Source organism: Triticum dicoccoides, chromosome 1A (genome assembly GCF_002162155.2).
Source record: "Triticum dicoccoides isolate Atlit2015 ecotype Zavitan chromosome 1A, WEW_v2.0, whole genome shotgun sequence".
In the NCBI taxonomy this organism is placed as follows: Eukaryota; Viridiplantae; Streptophyta; class Magnoliopsida; order Poales; family Poaceae; genus Triticum; species Triticum dicoccoides.
The window spans coordinates 520,949,836-520,964,707 of NC_041380.1; the positions used below are offsets into that span (position 1 = coordinate 520,949,836).

The following is a 14,872-nucleotide window of genomic DNA, read 5'->3' on the forward strand; positions in this document are numbered from 1 at the left end:
TTTTCAGGATGGGCCCGTGCGTGCAAGTAATTACCAATAAAAAACTGCCAGATCGGACAGTACGTAAGATACATAAAAAGAGTTACGTAGGTGTAAATTGCAGGGCCTCCTATATGGGCACCCGCCCCTAAGGCCAACTCCACCGCACGATCTTAAATATATACCTATTTTGTTCGGATTTTGTCTGTATGGGATAGAAATAGGGAGAACAAACGCCGGACAGAGGCCGCACAAACTCGCTACACGCATCACTACTACCCCATTTTCACCCCATACGTCGTGGTCGTTGATGCACGTGGTGGGCCATGTACAGAAAAGGAGAGAGTGACATGTGGGGTCGAGGCGGACACAGACAGACGACGAGGACGCGAAGACGTTCGCTTTCTGTCCGCTTTGGCCCCAAACCGAGAGCAACTTTGGTCTGGAAATGGCAAAAGCGGACACGGACCAAACAAAGCGTCCGTATGCTCCCATGCGCTGGGTCGTTTGATTTGCCCGTTTTACCCCAAACGGACACAAACGGACGATTTGGGGTAGAAATGAGTCACGCGGTGAAGTTGGCCTAATGACAGCGGACGGAAAATGCCATGTCAGAACTAGCCGGAAAAATCACATACTAGAGCGACCTGATACAGTTGATGTTAGGCAATAAATACCAATTGCTCATGAAAATATTGGGTTGCATCAACATAGGGCCTGTTCGGGAGCCCTCCACTCCACAGCTCTGCTCCTGGAGCAGCAGGAGCGGCACCGAACAGATCAGCTCAGCGATTTCCTCGTTCCGGAGCGGAGTGGCCAGTAGACCATTTTCTGGGAGTCGCTAAAGTGGCGCTCCGCCCGCTCCGCATGTCTCACTGTACGAGATTGTCCCTGGAGTTCAAAGTTTTCTACCCACCTTTGCCACAACTTACCGGTTCGACAACCCAACAGCACACTGACGGACGACTCTCACTTTAACTCCTGCCGGTTCCTTCAATAGAAAATACAGGTGAGGAGTTGGAGTTGGCTGCCGAACATGTTGCCAAATTCTAAAATTTGCTAATGGAGCTGGGAGTTGGGAATCGAGGAGTGGAGTTGAGAATTCAGAGGAGTGGATGGTTGCCGAACAGGCTCATAATGTAGCAATTCGGCAAACGAAAACTAAGCCTGATGGGACACAGTTAAAAAAAGTTCATTTGCATTTCACCCTTTTGGATACTTTGTGCTGGCTGTAAAAGTATCCATAAAAAACAGTGAAATGCTCATCAGTACTCTACATTTTGAGACCCTGTAAGAACAAGCAATATTACGGGCAATTCATTTGATAGGCACATATATACCTTTCTGAACAAGCCACAACTTCTTTTATTCAGAAAACTAGAAGCAAAGTGAGAGCCGCCATCAGCTCTGCACCTAGCAGGAGACATCACGAAGCAGCAAACTTCAGCAACTTTCGAGGGAGACTACAAAGTTTGCATGAAATAGAAAAACCAACACTACTGAAGAGTACAGCAGTAACTTGCAAGAGTGAAATAAAACGGTAATCAACGTAACAACCGTACTATCTGCATCCGTATCTCGCATCCCTAACTAGCTAAACCCGTGAGCAAAAATGTTCGACATAGAACATGTCCTTGGCTCACAGGGTTGGCAGAACCGTGAGATCCTAAATAATTTCTGCCTGATTTTCAGCGTGACTATCGTGCTAGTACCAATCAAAAACATCCAGGTCAACATCATCAGCATTTCCAGCTGCAACATCCTCCCCTTCTTTGACCTCAGATTGGTGCGTGCCCATTTCTTCATCTGACAAATTCGAAACATTCTCAACACTGAACGTGTTAGTTTCAGAAATAACATCATTTCCAGTGTTCCCTTCAGTTGATGCAACCTCTTGTTTTTGTGTAATGTTGATGTCTTTGAGCGAATCTTCAATGTTGAGCTGTTTCATTACTTGTTTTAAATACAAGTTATCTGTATACAGTTGTAAGACAGAAGAGTTAGGTTAAGCAAAATCAGAAATCAGAAATCAAAATATATGGGCTGGACCAGGTATGAAGCAACCGCTGACCTCTCGAGCGATGAAGTATAGCATCGTGGACTTGCATTGGATGCTTTTTGTCCTCACTTTTAAACTTTTGCCGTACCTGATCACGGGACTTATCTGGGAATAGTTGCTGTATCATTGCAAAATCACTACCAAATTGTTGAAGACCCTGGACCAGAACAGATAAAAAAGTTGAAGTTTCCCATAGGCAAGCCAAAACGTCAGCATGACAGTGTCAAAAAACATCTTATACTATTAAGTTATAGAGGGTGTAGTTGATTTCCAAATACCTGGTAAAACAAGTCAGTGTCAGATTTTGTCCATTTGGCCCGTGTCTTTTTGTCCATATACGAATGGTAATTCAGTTTAGTAGCACTTTCTAGCGCCTGATTCTCTGTTCTGTCATTGTCATAGTTATCTCCAAAAGGATCAAAATCGTCAGTATCTCCAAAACGGGAGCTGCTGTGAAAAGACATCAACAAAGAACATGACAGGCGAAAGTCAGTGAAATCATGGTTAAAGCAGCATACCAACTCATCAAATTTAAGAATACAAATTTAGATGCTGGAATAAAAACTGCAGCAGCAACGCCAACTTCAAATACCCTATCTGAAAAAGTGAAGTATCTATATGATAAAATAGAAAGCTTGCAAATAGAACTGTAGCATTGTTGTCAATGACTGGTTATTTTACTACACTTTAGGTAAAAATATCCAAACAGAAAATGCAGAATGGTAGTTAAACAAGATACAGAGAAAATATTCATAAATAATATTTTAAGTTGGGAAAAGAGCCTACCTTTGATTAGAGGATGATGGTCCTGACGGTGTTTTACTCTAGGAAAGGCCAAAACAAAAATCATGAGCAACAGCATAATACTCCAATAAAGAAGGTAGACCCAGCAAACGTGCACAACTCACCTGAATACGCTCTCTGGCCTCTTGTAACAACCTGAGATGCGTCACACTTAGCTTCATGCGATCTATCTCATGATCAGGTTTTTGAAGTAACGTTTGCACTTCTATAAAACAACAAAGGCCAAAAATACAAGAGTCAAGAGCTCATAGCATGTTAAATTGATGCTTTGTTATTTGGGTACCGTTGTTATTTTAGCCAGATACCTTGAGCTCTTTTTTGACGAATTCTGTGAGTAAGATTCTTCTCAGGCTGTTCTGTCATTGTATCTTTCAAGGCTCTCTTACAACCGCGTGACGATACTTCACTTTTATTTTTCTGCTGGTTCGGCTGTGATTTTTCCGAAGTGGATTTCGTCGAGGTGCGCTTGGAACCCCTCAAAGGTTCTTTATTTGGATCTTTCTTCCTTGACTTTCTTGGTGCCTTCTGCTTTCCTCCAGCAGTGTTCTCGTCGCTACTATCATTATTTTGTTCGGCTGCTGAAGGTTCAACAAAATCTTCATCAAGATGATCGTCAACAATATGCTCAGATAACCCAACCTTCTGAATCTCTGTCCTGCTTCTTAACTTCATTGATAATTCTTGTTTTCCAACATCCAATTTGGATTGTTGTTCAACACCATGATCTGATCGCTCCCCCTCATAGTACTGGCTCTCCCTATCAGTATATTCCTGATCGTCTGAATGTTCTTCAGTAAGACAATGCTGCAAAAATTACCAATGAGACAAGGACTTACCTTTTGAGGTGCTAAGAAAATTCTAATCACAAGTGTAGACTTCAGCAAGGACTTACCTTTTGAGGTGCTTGCTGAGGCAAGGTGTTCAAATTTTCATCAGATCCTATGTCATTATGGTTGGTATCTGTTGCAGCGACCCCCTCATAATCATCTGGTAGAACAAATGTTACTGATTTGCCTTTGCTCTTTTTCTTTCCAAGATCAAGTAGAAATGTAGCAGCAGCTTCAGCTGTACCAGAAATATGTTTGCTCATTATGAGTAAATAAGCAGGAAAGCTAGACGAAGCAATATAAAGTGATAAGTGCAGCCAACAACTCATGACATACTGTATGGTCAGAATGAGCGTTATGCCAGATGTGCATGGAAAAGAAGTTCCACAAGTAAATCAAACACGCACCTGAGGGTTCTCCAAAGATCGGTTGAGTATCATCAGTATGAGGATTTATCAGCCCATCTTGAGAGTCTATATCAACACTAGCATTGATATCCTAAAAGCAATCAAAAGCAGAGCATCAGCATATCATATTTGTGAACTTAGTTAAATTTCTAACAGATTTCAACCCTGACCTTTAGATTAGCTGCTGCATAATCATCACTAGTCCCAACAGCCTTGGATGAAGCCCTGCCAGGTTTTCTTTGTGATTTAGGGCATAACTTTGCAGCCGTTTCCTCTGGACCAGGCTCTTCAAGGATGCGGTTGTGGTTAACAAAATTGTCAACTGTACCATCATCAGTTCCCAAGGGTGGCTGAGAATCTGAGGTCTGTACATGTTCTTCATGTTGAGCTTGTACCTGCTCATCGTTGCATCCTCTGACATCATCGTTACCATCCTCTTTATTTTGTGAGACCACGTCTACAGTTGAAGCTGCCTTCTTTTGGCCAGTCTTTCGGGACTTGGATGCTGCCTTGCTGAGTTTCACCTTAATTTTTAGCTTGGACTTTGCAGCGTTTTCCTCTTCAGAATGTGTGTCAAATAGTTCCCCAAAGTCAGCTAAATCATCAACTGTCTTGCTAGTTGGATGGGTGGATGATGCTTGGGTATCTGAAACAACCAAGCTTTCTTGGAGCGTAACTACTTCAGATGGATCATCATGAGGATCGTCATTTTGTGAAACCCTATCTACAGAAGAAACTGCCAGCACATCATCAGAAGGTGTGTAAATAGTGCCCCCACAAACTTCCGCACCACCAATCGTTTCACTACCATGAACGGCCGAAGATGCTATTTCTTGATTCGTAGCAAGTCCTTGAGACAAATTATCTTGACTTAAAGCTAGAGCCTTCTCATCACTTGTTTCCACTGTACGATTGGGTACAACAGATCTTGATGGCACAGATTTCTTCCGAAGCTTGCCCCGCAGCTTATTAGGATGAAACTTTGCAGCAGCTTCCGCTTCTGCAGGGGCATCAGTGATGTCGCCAAAGTTAGCCTCATCATCAATCATGTCCAAACCCCCTTTGAGGCCTCCAGGAAGTTGTTTCGACCTGCCAAAGTCACTTTAGGAAATATTGCAGGTTCAGACAGCAGCAGCAGCAAGCGAAGCATGTTATATAAGAAAGAAATGGACAATATATTATCTCACATAGAGATAACAAAATAAAAGGAAACGGAAATCCTTGTTGGCACTATTTTTCTAAGGCCCCATAACATCTTATAGGCCCATCTTGCCGTGCAAAAGAAACTTATGGAGACCAACCATATTTTCCAGGTTCTAACTGGCATCACCAACACAACTGCATTCAATTGTTGCAAGATTAAATGATCATACAAATTTAGCAAATGGCACAAGAAAAGGCAGTACCGCGTCAACCAAACGAGGAGCTAACACAAGCGCATAGGACACGAGGTATGGACATTAGCTACCAAACGAACAGTTAAAATTAAATCTGACTATTTGATTTAGTTCACAAGAAAGCATCAGGCATGCATCAACGACCGAATTTCTAAGACGTTTCAACAATTGTATATATACGGTTCATCAACAAGAAATAGACAACACGCCAAACATTCTGTGCAGAACAACAGAAATCAAATAGTGACGTGGAGCATTAAATCTTTACCTGGTGACGCCACGAAGGTGCTTCCCCGGTGACGGCGAGGATGAACCTTTTGGCCCCTCCTTGAAGAGGCCGAGGTTGCCTGCGGCGCGGTTGAGAGGAGGGGGGCAGCGGCGGAGAAGCACGGACTGGGTAGGGCGGCGGTGTCGGGGGACGCACGGAATCCGTAGCCGGTGGCGGCAGGGAGGCGGCGAGGTGGGGAGGCGCCCGCGGGGGAGAGAAGGGCACGGAGAGGCCGGCGGCGGCAGGGGAGCCGAGGGCGGAGAGGCGGCGCGGCGGTTGCCTTCCCCCCAGTTCGCACGCCCTCGCCGCCTACGGAGACAGGAGTCCAGACCCCTGACGAGGCCTTCAGCAGGGGCGAATCCTAACGCGCGGAATAGTCGCCCCCTCTGTGGGCCGAATCCTAACTAGGCCATCTCTTGATTTTGTTAGGGCCCTTTACTTCCGGCCCTTTTGTATTCAGTTCGCGCAGGCCATTTCGTGGTATTTTTTGCCTATCATAATCTACCTGTGGGTCGCAGGTTTTGGTATTTCCCTTTCTACGTGTCCCCCATAGGCCATAGTTGATCCTGCTGTTTTTACATGGATTTTTTTCACCTATATATGCTTGCTTTCTAGGGCATAGTGATGTCGTAGCTGTTTTCGTTATGCTAGATCTGTCGATTCCAGACTACTGCCAATATCTCACTTTTTTTACCTATGCTTGTCTGTGCAGGTTTCGATTGAGTAGGGGAGGAGCGTTATTCAACATTTTAGTTTCTTTTCAGAGGTGTAGGCAAACCGGTTGCTAACTCTCTCCTCTTTCCATCATCGTTTTTTTCCTTCTGATTTACTACCATCTGATTTCATGTACGAAGAAAGATGAAGATAAAAATGTTTGAGAATTTGAAAAGGTGTTCATGAATTTGAAAAATATCCATATCTTTTAAATGTATATGAATTGAAATTATGCTTATGAACTTGAATAATTCTAGTGAATTCAGAAACTGTTCATATATTTGCAAAATTATCTGTGAATTCAAAAATATGTTTGCCATGTTTAAAAATGTTCCTAAATTTCAAAGGATTTACGAGTCTATAAAATGTTCGTGAATTATAAAAAAACCTTGAATTTAAAAAACTTGATAAATGAGTGCTAAAATGAAAATGTTCATAAATTAAAAAAGATTTTCTGGTATTAAGATTTGTGAATTCAAAAAATGTTGATGAACTCAAAAACTGTTCGTGAATTAAAAAATGTCTGCAAAATTGAAAAAATGTTTGTGAATACAAAATTGTTCATGAAATTGAAAAAATGATCGCCCAACTTGAAAATGCTCCTGAATCTGAAAATTATTCGTGATTCAAAAAAGTAATTGTGGGTTTGAAAAAATGGTCATGAATTTAAAAAAGTTCATAAATTCAAAAAATACTCAAATTTGAATATTATTGAATTTGATTTTTAACAAATTCAAACATGTTCGCGAGTTCAAAAATTGTTTATTAATGTCCGTTTGGTAATCCGTGTTGGAAATGCCCTTAATGCATACAGAATAAAGGAAGTGAGACAGTAACTGAAGTGCGCATCTTGGATTTCTGAGTATTCATGATAATCTTTGAACCTGGATGTTTCTTTATCAGCTAGCATCTCTGACGGACTAGGAGCACACTCTCCAACTTAAGAAACATAACTGGAAAAGAAACACTCTCCGGCTACAAAAATATAACTGGAAAAGAAACTCCGTCAGAGATGGCATAAACGTGATATAATTCACATCCACCAAGAAGCTATAGAAATAAAATCACTATTTCTATAGCTTCTTTTCAGTTTCTACTATATAATTCACATCCATCAAGAAGCTATAGAAATAAAATCACTACATCAGATCATGGCATAAACGTGGCTGCAATTTTTTTTTTACATAAACGTGGCTACAACAGTTAGTACTACTACTATTACAATTTTGTTAGCTGATGAAAAGAGAATCCGCAGCGCTACAGTACATAGTCTTAGATGTTGACGAAGGGAGCGCCGGTAATGAACTCGGTGGCGGCGAGCGCGACGAGGCCGAGCATAGCGAAGCGGCCGTTCCAGAGCTCTGCGTCGGCGCTCCAGATTCCGCTCGACTTGCTCTCGACAGTCTGGCCCTGCAGTAGCGGCACCAACGATGCCGCGGAGAACACCCCCGCGGTCACCAGGAACCAGCCCAGCCCGGCGCCGCTGCCGGCCTGGTCGAGGAGCCCGCCGCCGCGTGCCGCCTCGACGGAGAGCGCCGCCACGAAGCCCACCATGGCCAGCCGGCCATTGATGCGCTCCGGCGCCGGGCCGCTGAAGGCGAGCGCGTCCCAGACCGAGGGGTTAGCCTTCTTGGTCATGGGCTTGGGTGCCGCCGGGATCGGGGTCGGGGTCGAGCTCGTGCTCGGGGAGGAGGAGGTCGATGCGCTCGTCGTCTCCTTGGTTGAGTCCATGCCAGGCTGCACATACACTGTTAGACTATGTATAACTTCTGTATACCTATGTACGTATTGTAACACAACCATTATCTATAATAAGATAAGCCATCCCTAGAGGGTTGTACTGGTTCCCAAAACTTATTGTCTTACATGGTATCACGCTAGGTTATGATCGCTTTCGCTTCTAAACCCTAATACCCGCACCGCCGCCGCAGCCACCGCCGCCTTCACCGCCGCCGCCGCGCCACCGATCGCGCCGCCGCCATGTCGAGCGCCGCCACCACCGGTTCCACTGCTGCGGGCTTCCTCCCGGCCTCTCTTGCGGCTCTGCTCAACCTCCCGCTCGATGCCGTCTCCGTTCCGGCTCCGATCGGGACAAGGAGCATCGGCTCCGTCTTCTCCACGCCGCCGGCGCCCTCGCTCGGGCGTGACCTCATGGTCCACACCGCGGCGCCGCCGTCCGCTGCGGATTCCGCAGGCGTCGTCCCGCCGCTCCTGCCGCGAGCGGATCACACCGCCCCGCTGGCGGGGTTGGCGGCGCCCGCCCCGGCCGCGGGCCTTGCGGCGTCCGCACCGGCCGTGAGCTTTGCGGCGCCCGCCCTGGCTGCGGTCCCGCCTCCTCCCGCATCGGCTTCGGTGCCTCCGGCTGCCTCCATGGTGTTTGCACCCCAGGCAGCCTCCTCGATGGGATCGTCTTCGCCGCCGCCGTTTCACTTCGGTCATCTCATCACCATCATGCTCTCCGCAGACAACTACATCTTCTGGCGTGCGCAGGTTCTCCCGCTCTTGGGGAGTCACTACCTTCTAGGCTACGTCGACGGACCGCTTCCCTGCCCACCCGCGCTGGTAGACAGCGTGCATGGTCCGGTCTACAATCCGGCCCATCGCGTCTGGACGGGGCAGGACCAGGCGAACCTCTCCTCCATCCAGGGGTCGCTCTCGCCGGCAGTTGCCGGCCTTGTTGTCTTCGCGAAGACGTCTCATGAGGCCTGGACCATCCTTGAGCGCACCTTTGCAGCGCAGTCCCAGGCTCGTGTCTCTGCACTCCGTCGTCAGCTTGGAGAGTGTCAGAAGCTTGACTCCACGGCCACTGAGTTCTACAACAAGGTCAAGGGCCTTGCCGACACATTGGCCTCCATTGGACAGCCCCTCACCGACTCCGAGTTCAACTCGTTTATTGTCAATGGTCTTGATGAGGAGTATGATGCCTTAGTCGAGATCATCAACGAGCGGGGTAACTCGACACCCATGTTGGCACACGAGGTTTTCTCTCGGCTTCTTCTCACTGAGCAACGGGTCGAGACTCGCCGCACCAGGGGCACTGGCTCTCTCTCGGCCAACGTCGCCACCAAGGGTGGCCGCTCTTCTTCATCACCCCGGTCTCCCTTGGGGCTGCCACCGTCGCCCGCGTCGGCCCCCCCACCTACTGCGACCTTACCGGGGGCTGGCGGTCCACGTGTGTGTCAGCTTTGTGGCCGCGATGGGCACTGGGCCTCCAAGTGTCATAAGCGCTTCCAGCGAAGCTTCCTTGGTCTTGGCAATGACGGCAAAGATACACGCAACAATGCCCGTCAGGTCGCCATGGCTGATCGTCCCGCGCCGCAGAAGCACCAGGGACACACTCAGTCCTACTCCATCGATCCACACTGGTACATGGACTCTGGGGCGACAGAGCATCTGACCAGCGAGATGGGGAAGCTTCACACTCATGAACCCTATCATGGCTCCGACAAGATCCACACCGCCAATGGAGCAGGTATGCACATCTCTCATATTGGTCAAGCATCTCTTCTCACTAGACATGCCAATAGGAGTCTTCAGCTTCGCAATGTTCTTCGCGTTCCATCTGTGACCCGCAATCTTCTTTCAGTTCCTAAACTCACACGTGATAATAATGTGCTTTGTGAATTTCACCCTTTTGATCTTTTTATTAAGGATCGGGGCACGAGGGACATTCTTCTTAGTGGGCGGTTGTGCCAGGGTCTCTACCGTCTGGAGCATCCTGGCGTCGCTCGCGTTTTCAGTGGAGTTCGGGTCTCTCCGTCACAGTGGCATGCTCGTCTTGGTCACCCGGCCACACCTATTGTCCGTCATATTTTGCGTCGTCATGAGCTTCCTAGTTTGTCTAGTAATAAAGATGTAGCAGTGTGTGATGCTTGTCAGCAGGGGAAGAGTCATCAACTTCCTTTTTCGGAGTCCAGTCGTGGGGTGAAACATCCGTTAGAACTTGTGTTTTCAGATGTATGGGGTCCTGCTCAGACTTCTGTCAGTGGTCATAATTACTATATCAGTTTCGTTGATGCTTATAGTCGATTTACCTGGCTTTACCTTATTAAACGCAAATCTGATGTGTTTGATATTTTTGTTCAGTTTCAAAAACATGTTGAACGTCTTCTCAAGCACAAAATTGTTCATGTCCAGTCGGACTGGGGGGGGGGCGAGTATCGCAACCTCAACTCCTTCTTTCAGTCGCTTGGGATAGCTCATCGTTTAGCATGTCCACATACACATCAGCAGAATGGTTCAGTCGAACGTAAGCATCGTCATATTGTTGAAGCTGGTCTTACTCTTTTGGCCCATGCATCTGTTCCGTTTCGGTTTTGGAGTGATGCTTTCACCACTGCATGCTTTCTCATCAATCGTACTCCTACTCGTGTTTTAAACATGAAGACTCCCATTGAGGTTCTCCTTAATGAACAACCTGATTATACCTTTCTCAAGGTATTTGGGTGTGCTTGCTGGCCGCATCTTCGTCCATATAACAAGCGCAAGCTTGAGTTTCGTTCTAAGAAGTGTGTTTTTCTTGGCTATAACTCTCTTCATAAAGGTTACAAATGTCTTCATGTTCCCACTAATCGTGTCTATATATCTCGGGACGTCGTGTTTGATGAGCATGTTTTTTCCTTTGCCAACCTTCCTGTGTCCACTGTCGAACCACCATCCCTGCATTCATCCTCTGTTGCTTCTGACCAATTTGATGATGTTGCATACTCTCCTTTGCTGTTACCTAACCATGGTGCAGGAACCGGACGTGGAGCTCGTTTGGAGCTGTTGGAGGATTCACCATCATCATCGTCGTCTTCTAGTGGGCATGTCGATCGCCCTCTGTTGCATGGCATCGATTCGCGTGCCCATGCATGGTCACCCGATGAGCCCGTCGCGCCGAGCATCTCCACTGCTCGGTCTGCTACGCCAGTGATCGCCGAGTCTCCAGCGGCTCGGCCTTTTTCGCCAGCGGCCGCCGAGTCGCCCGTGGCTCGGCCCGTCACGCCGTCTTCGCCCGCGGCTCGGGTCCTCACGTCGCCTTCATCAGCGGATCGGCCCGCGACACCGGCCGCGCCACGGCCCACTATGCCGAGCTCGCCATCGGCCCGGTCTGGGATGCCGGAGTCGCCAGCTGCTTCGTCTGCTCTGCCGGTTTCGCCGGTGGGCCGGCCTTCTTCGCCGACTGAGTCCGAGGCTACCGTGCCTGGCTCCTCGTCACCGGCTGACTCGTCAACGTCGCCGTCCTCCAGCCCGTTGCAGGCTGCTCCGTCGACCTCGGTGGTTCCTGTGTCTCGACCACATACACGCAGCCGCAGTGGCATTTTCAAACCTAAGGAACGTACGGATGGTACGGTTGCTTGGTTGGCTGCTTGTTTGGCTGCTGCTGTTGCGGATCCATCTTCTGAGCCTCGCTCATATCAGGCTGCCCTGCGCATTCCACATTGGCGAGAGGCTATGGAGCAGGAGTTTCATGCTCTTCTTCGTAACAAGACATGGACTCTCGTTCCTCCACCACCACGGGTAAATGTTATTGACTCAAAATGGGTATTCAAAGTGAAGAAGCATTCGGATGGATCTATTGAGCGTTACAAAGCGCGACTTGTTGCTCGCGGTTTTCGGCAGCGTCATGGTCTTGACTATGAGGACACCTTCAGTCCTGTCGTCAAGCCTACCACTATTCGGCTTCTTCTCTCCATTGCTGTTTCTCGTGGTTGGTCCCTTCGTCAACTTGATGTGCAGAATGCTTTTCTACATGGATTTTTGGAGGAAGAGGTTTATATGAAACAGCCGCCTGGTTTTCTCTGATCCTGATCGTCCTGACTATATCTGTCGTCTTTCCAAAGCACTATATGGTTTGAAGCAAGCTCCTCGTGCCTGGCATGCCCGCCTTGCCTCTGCCCTTCGTGCTCATGGGTTTGTGCCGTCCACTGCTGACACTTCATTATTTCTTCTACAGAAGCCAGAAGTCACTATGTATCTTTTGGTATATGTCGATGATATTATCCTTGTCAGCTCTTCTCAGTATGCTGCTGATGCTCTTGTCTGCTCTCTTGGTGCTGATTTTGCGGTCAAAGATCTTGGGAAGCTTCACTACTTTCTTGGAGTTGAGGTCACTTCTCGTGCTATTGGTCTTGTCCTTACGCAGAAGAAGTACTCCTTGGAGTTGTTACAAAAAGCCGGCATGCTGAAGTGCAAACCGACCACCACACCCATGTCGTCTACCGACAAGATAACAGCTGTTGATGGTGAGCTTTTGTCTCCTGCGGATGCCACAGAGTACAGAAGCATTGTTGGTGGACTTCAGTACTTGACGATCACGAGACCAGATATCTCTTATGCTGTTAACAGGGTTTGTCAGTATCTTCAGGCTCCCAGAGATACTCATTGGGCTGCTGTTAAACGCATTCTTCGTTATGTTCAGTTCACCCTGACTTTTGGTATGCATATTCGGCCGACTTCCTCTCGGGTCCTTTCGGCCTTCTCTGATGCAGATTGGGCTGGTAGCCCAGATGACAGGCGATCCACGGGGGGTTATGCAGTATTCTTTGGCTCTAATTTGATCGCCTGGAGTGCTCGGAAACAGGCTACTGTGTCACGTAGCAGTACTGAAGCTGAGTACAAGGCTGTGGCTAATGCTACTGCAGAGATTATTTGGGTGCAGTCTTTGCTTCAGGAGTTGGGTTTGTCTCAACCACAACCTCCTATTCTTTGGTGTGATAACATCGTTGCTACATACCTTTCTGCAAATCCAGTATTTCATGCCCGAACGAAACACATTGAAGTTGACTATCACTTTGTACGGGAACATGTATCACAGAAGCAACTTCAGATCAAGTTTATCTCGTCTAAGGATCAACTTGCAGATATCTTCACTAAGCCTTTACCACTGCCACAGTTTGAGGCTTGTAGGCGCAATCTTACTCTTCTCAGTTCTTTAGAAAGTGACTAAGATTGAGGGAGGGTGTTAGACTATGTATAACTTCTGTACCTATGTACGTATTGTAACACAACCATTATATATAATGAGATAAGCCACCCCTAGAGGGTTGTGCTGGTTCCCAAAACTTATTGTCTTACATACACAAACAATCTCACGTCGAGGTCGAGTCTCCAACTAGCCAACATGCGATGCAGTCAAGTGTGTGACGTGAAAGCTCACCTCGGTCTGGGCCCTGACGACGAGGGTCCTCCGGCGCGGGGCCGCCACTGGAGAGCGGGCGGCGGACCGGCTGACGACGGTGAAGGAACTCAAAGCCACCATGGTCGCCATTACTCAAGGCACGAAGAGAACTGAGAAGTTAGTGCTGGCTTAATGGATGGACGATGTCACTTGGCTGATGCTGCTTTGCTGTGTCTCTGTGAGCGAGTAGCTGATGCACTTTTATAGCGGCCGTGAGGAGGTCGCCGGTGGACGCGGCCGTGGCCACGTGAACGAGGTGCAAGAGCTGTACGTGGACGGAGGGAGGCGGCGGGCTCACATGCATCGACGTGTACACCTAGGGCGCCATAACTCGCTCTCGCCAAAAAGTGAACCCAGCGTGTACGCGGCGCCCCTATTTCACGCTTTCAGCGAGACTAGGTTCTTACTCGCTCAAGGGGGGCGACCAAGATGGACCAGCCCATGCTCGCGGGAGGCGACAGCCTCTTTTCTGTTTCTTTATGTTTTCTGTTTCTTTTTTGCTTTATTTTTCTACCTTTGTTTATACATCAGAAAATTCTAAATATATATACTATAAAAAACCCTATACAATTTTTCTTGGAAAATGTTGAACAAATATTTGAAAAATGTCGAACAAGTATTTGAAAAAATATTGATCAAGCATTCAGAAAAATATTGAACATGAATTAAAAATATGTTAATCAAGCTTTTAGAAAATGTTGAACATGTTTAGAAATATTGTTGATCCTGTATTAGAAAAATGACGAATTTTTTTGATCATGTATTTTAAAATGTTAATCAAGAATTTGAATAAAAATGTTGAACAAATATTCAAGGAACGCTATTCAAGCATTTGGGAAATTTTAAATGTGTATAGAAAAAATGTTGATCATGTATTAAAAAATTGATGAAAAAATTTAATCATATATGTATAAGTGTTAATAAAGCATTTGAAAAAATGTTCAACAAGTGTTTGAATAATGTTAATCAAGCATTTGGAATATGTTAAATGTGTGTAGAAAAAATGTTGACCATGTATTCGAAAAAATGTTAATCTTTTTATTTGGTAACTGTTAATCAAGACTTTTTTAAAATGTAAAGAAAAAATGTTAACCATGTATTAAAAATGTTAATCTTGTATATGCAAAATGTTAATCAAGAATTTGAAAAAATATTAAAAAATGTGTATAGAAACAATGTTGATCATATATTAAAAAATGTTAAATTTGTATTGGAAAAACCTTAAACGAGTATTAGAAAAATGTTGTTGACATAT

At 46.5% G+C, this 14,872-nt stretch overlaps 2 protein-coding genes across 3 annotated transcripts; both read right to left on the reverse strand.

The window, feature by feature from the left end:
* Positions 1–1,316: 1,316 nt before the first annotated feature.
* Positions 1,317–6,071, reverse strand: LOC119285358. 2 transcript variants are annotated; one of them, XM_037564619.1, is made up of 10 exons: positions 5,742–6,071; positions 4,247–5,165; positions 4,077–4,167; positions 3,735–3,907; positions 3,148–3,646; positions 2,947–3,047; positions 2,825–2,862; positions 2,317–2,488; positions 2,051–2,195; positions 1,317–1,953 (listed from the first exon to the last, which is right to left on the reverse strand). In XM_037564619.1, the coding sequence occupies exons 2-10, from the start codon at positions 5,123–5,125 to the stop codon at positions 1,685–1,687; spliced, it is 2,367 nt and encodes a 788-aa protein (XP_037420516.1). In that variant the 5' UTR covers positions 5,126–5,165; positions 5,742–6,071; the 3' UTR covers positions 1,317–1,684. The 2 variants fall into 2 exon arrangements, with proteins under 2 accessions (XP_037420516.1, XP_037420511.1); XM_037564614.1 differs by having other exon boundaries at positions 4,247–5,177.
* Positions 6,072–7,572: 1,501 nt separating this feature from the next.
* LOC119285372 (high molecular mass early light-inducible protein HV58, chloroplastic-like) lies at positions 7,573–13,784 on the reverse strand. The gene is made up of 2 exons (XM_037564626.1): positions 13,597–13,784; positions 7,573–8,192 (listed from the first exon to the last, which is right to left on the reverse strand). Exons 1-2 carry the CDS (start codon positions 13,705–13,707, stop codon positions 7,728–7,730), a joined length of 576 nt encoding a protein of 191 aa, XP_037420523.1. The 5' UTR covers positions 13,708–13,784; the 3' UTR covers positions 7,573–7,727.
* Between the last annotated feature and the right edge of the window lie 1,088 nt (positions 13,785–14,872).

What these genes read in the sequence shown, in the direction of transcription:
- LOC119285358 (XM_037564619.1), bottom strand. Translation starts at nt 5,125, where the DNA reads ATGATTGATGATGAGGCTAACTTTGGCGACATCACTGATGCCCCTGCA. An exon ending in ATGCAGCAGCTAATCTAAAG is followed by an intron (nt 4,168 to 4,246) that starts GTCAGGGTTGAA and finishes GATTGCTTTTAG; the next exon opens with GATATCAATGCTAGTGTTGA. An exon ending in GATCTTTGGAGAACCCTCAG is followed by an intron (nt 3,908 to 4,076) that starts GTGCGTGTTTGA and finishes TTTCTGGTACAG; the next exon opens with CTGAAGCTGCTGCTACATTT.
- LOC119285372 (XM_037564626.1), bottom strand. Translation starts at nt 13,707, where the DNA reads ATGGCGACCATGGTGGCTTTGAGTTCCTTCACCGTCGTCAGCCGGTCC. An exon ending in TCGTCAGGGCCCAGACCGAG is followed by an intron (nt 8,193 to 13,596) that starts GTGAGCTTTCAC and finishes GTGTATGTGCAG; the next exon opens with CCTGGCATGGACTCAACCAA.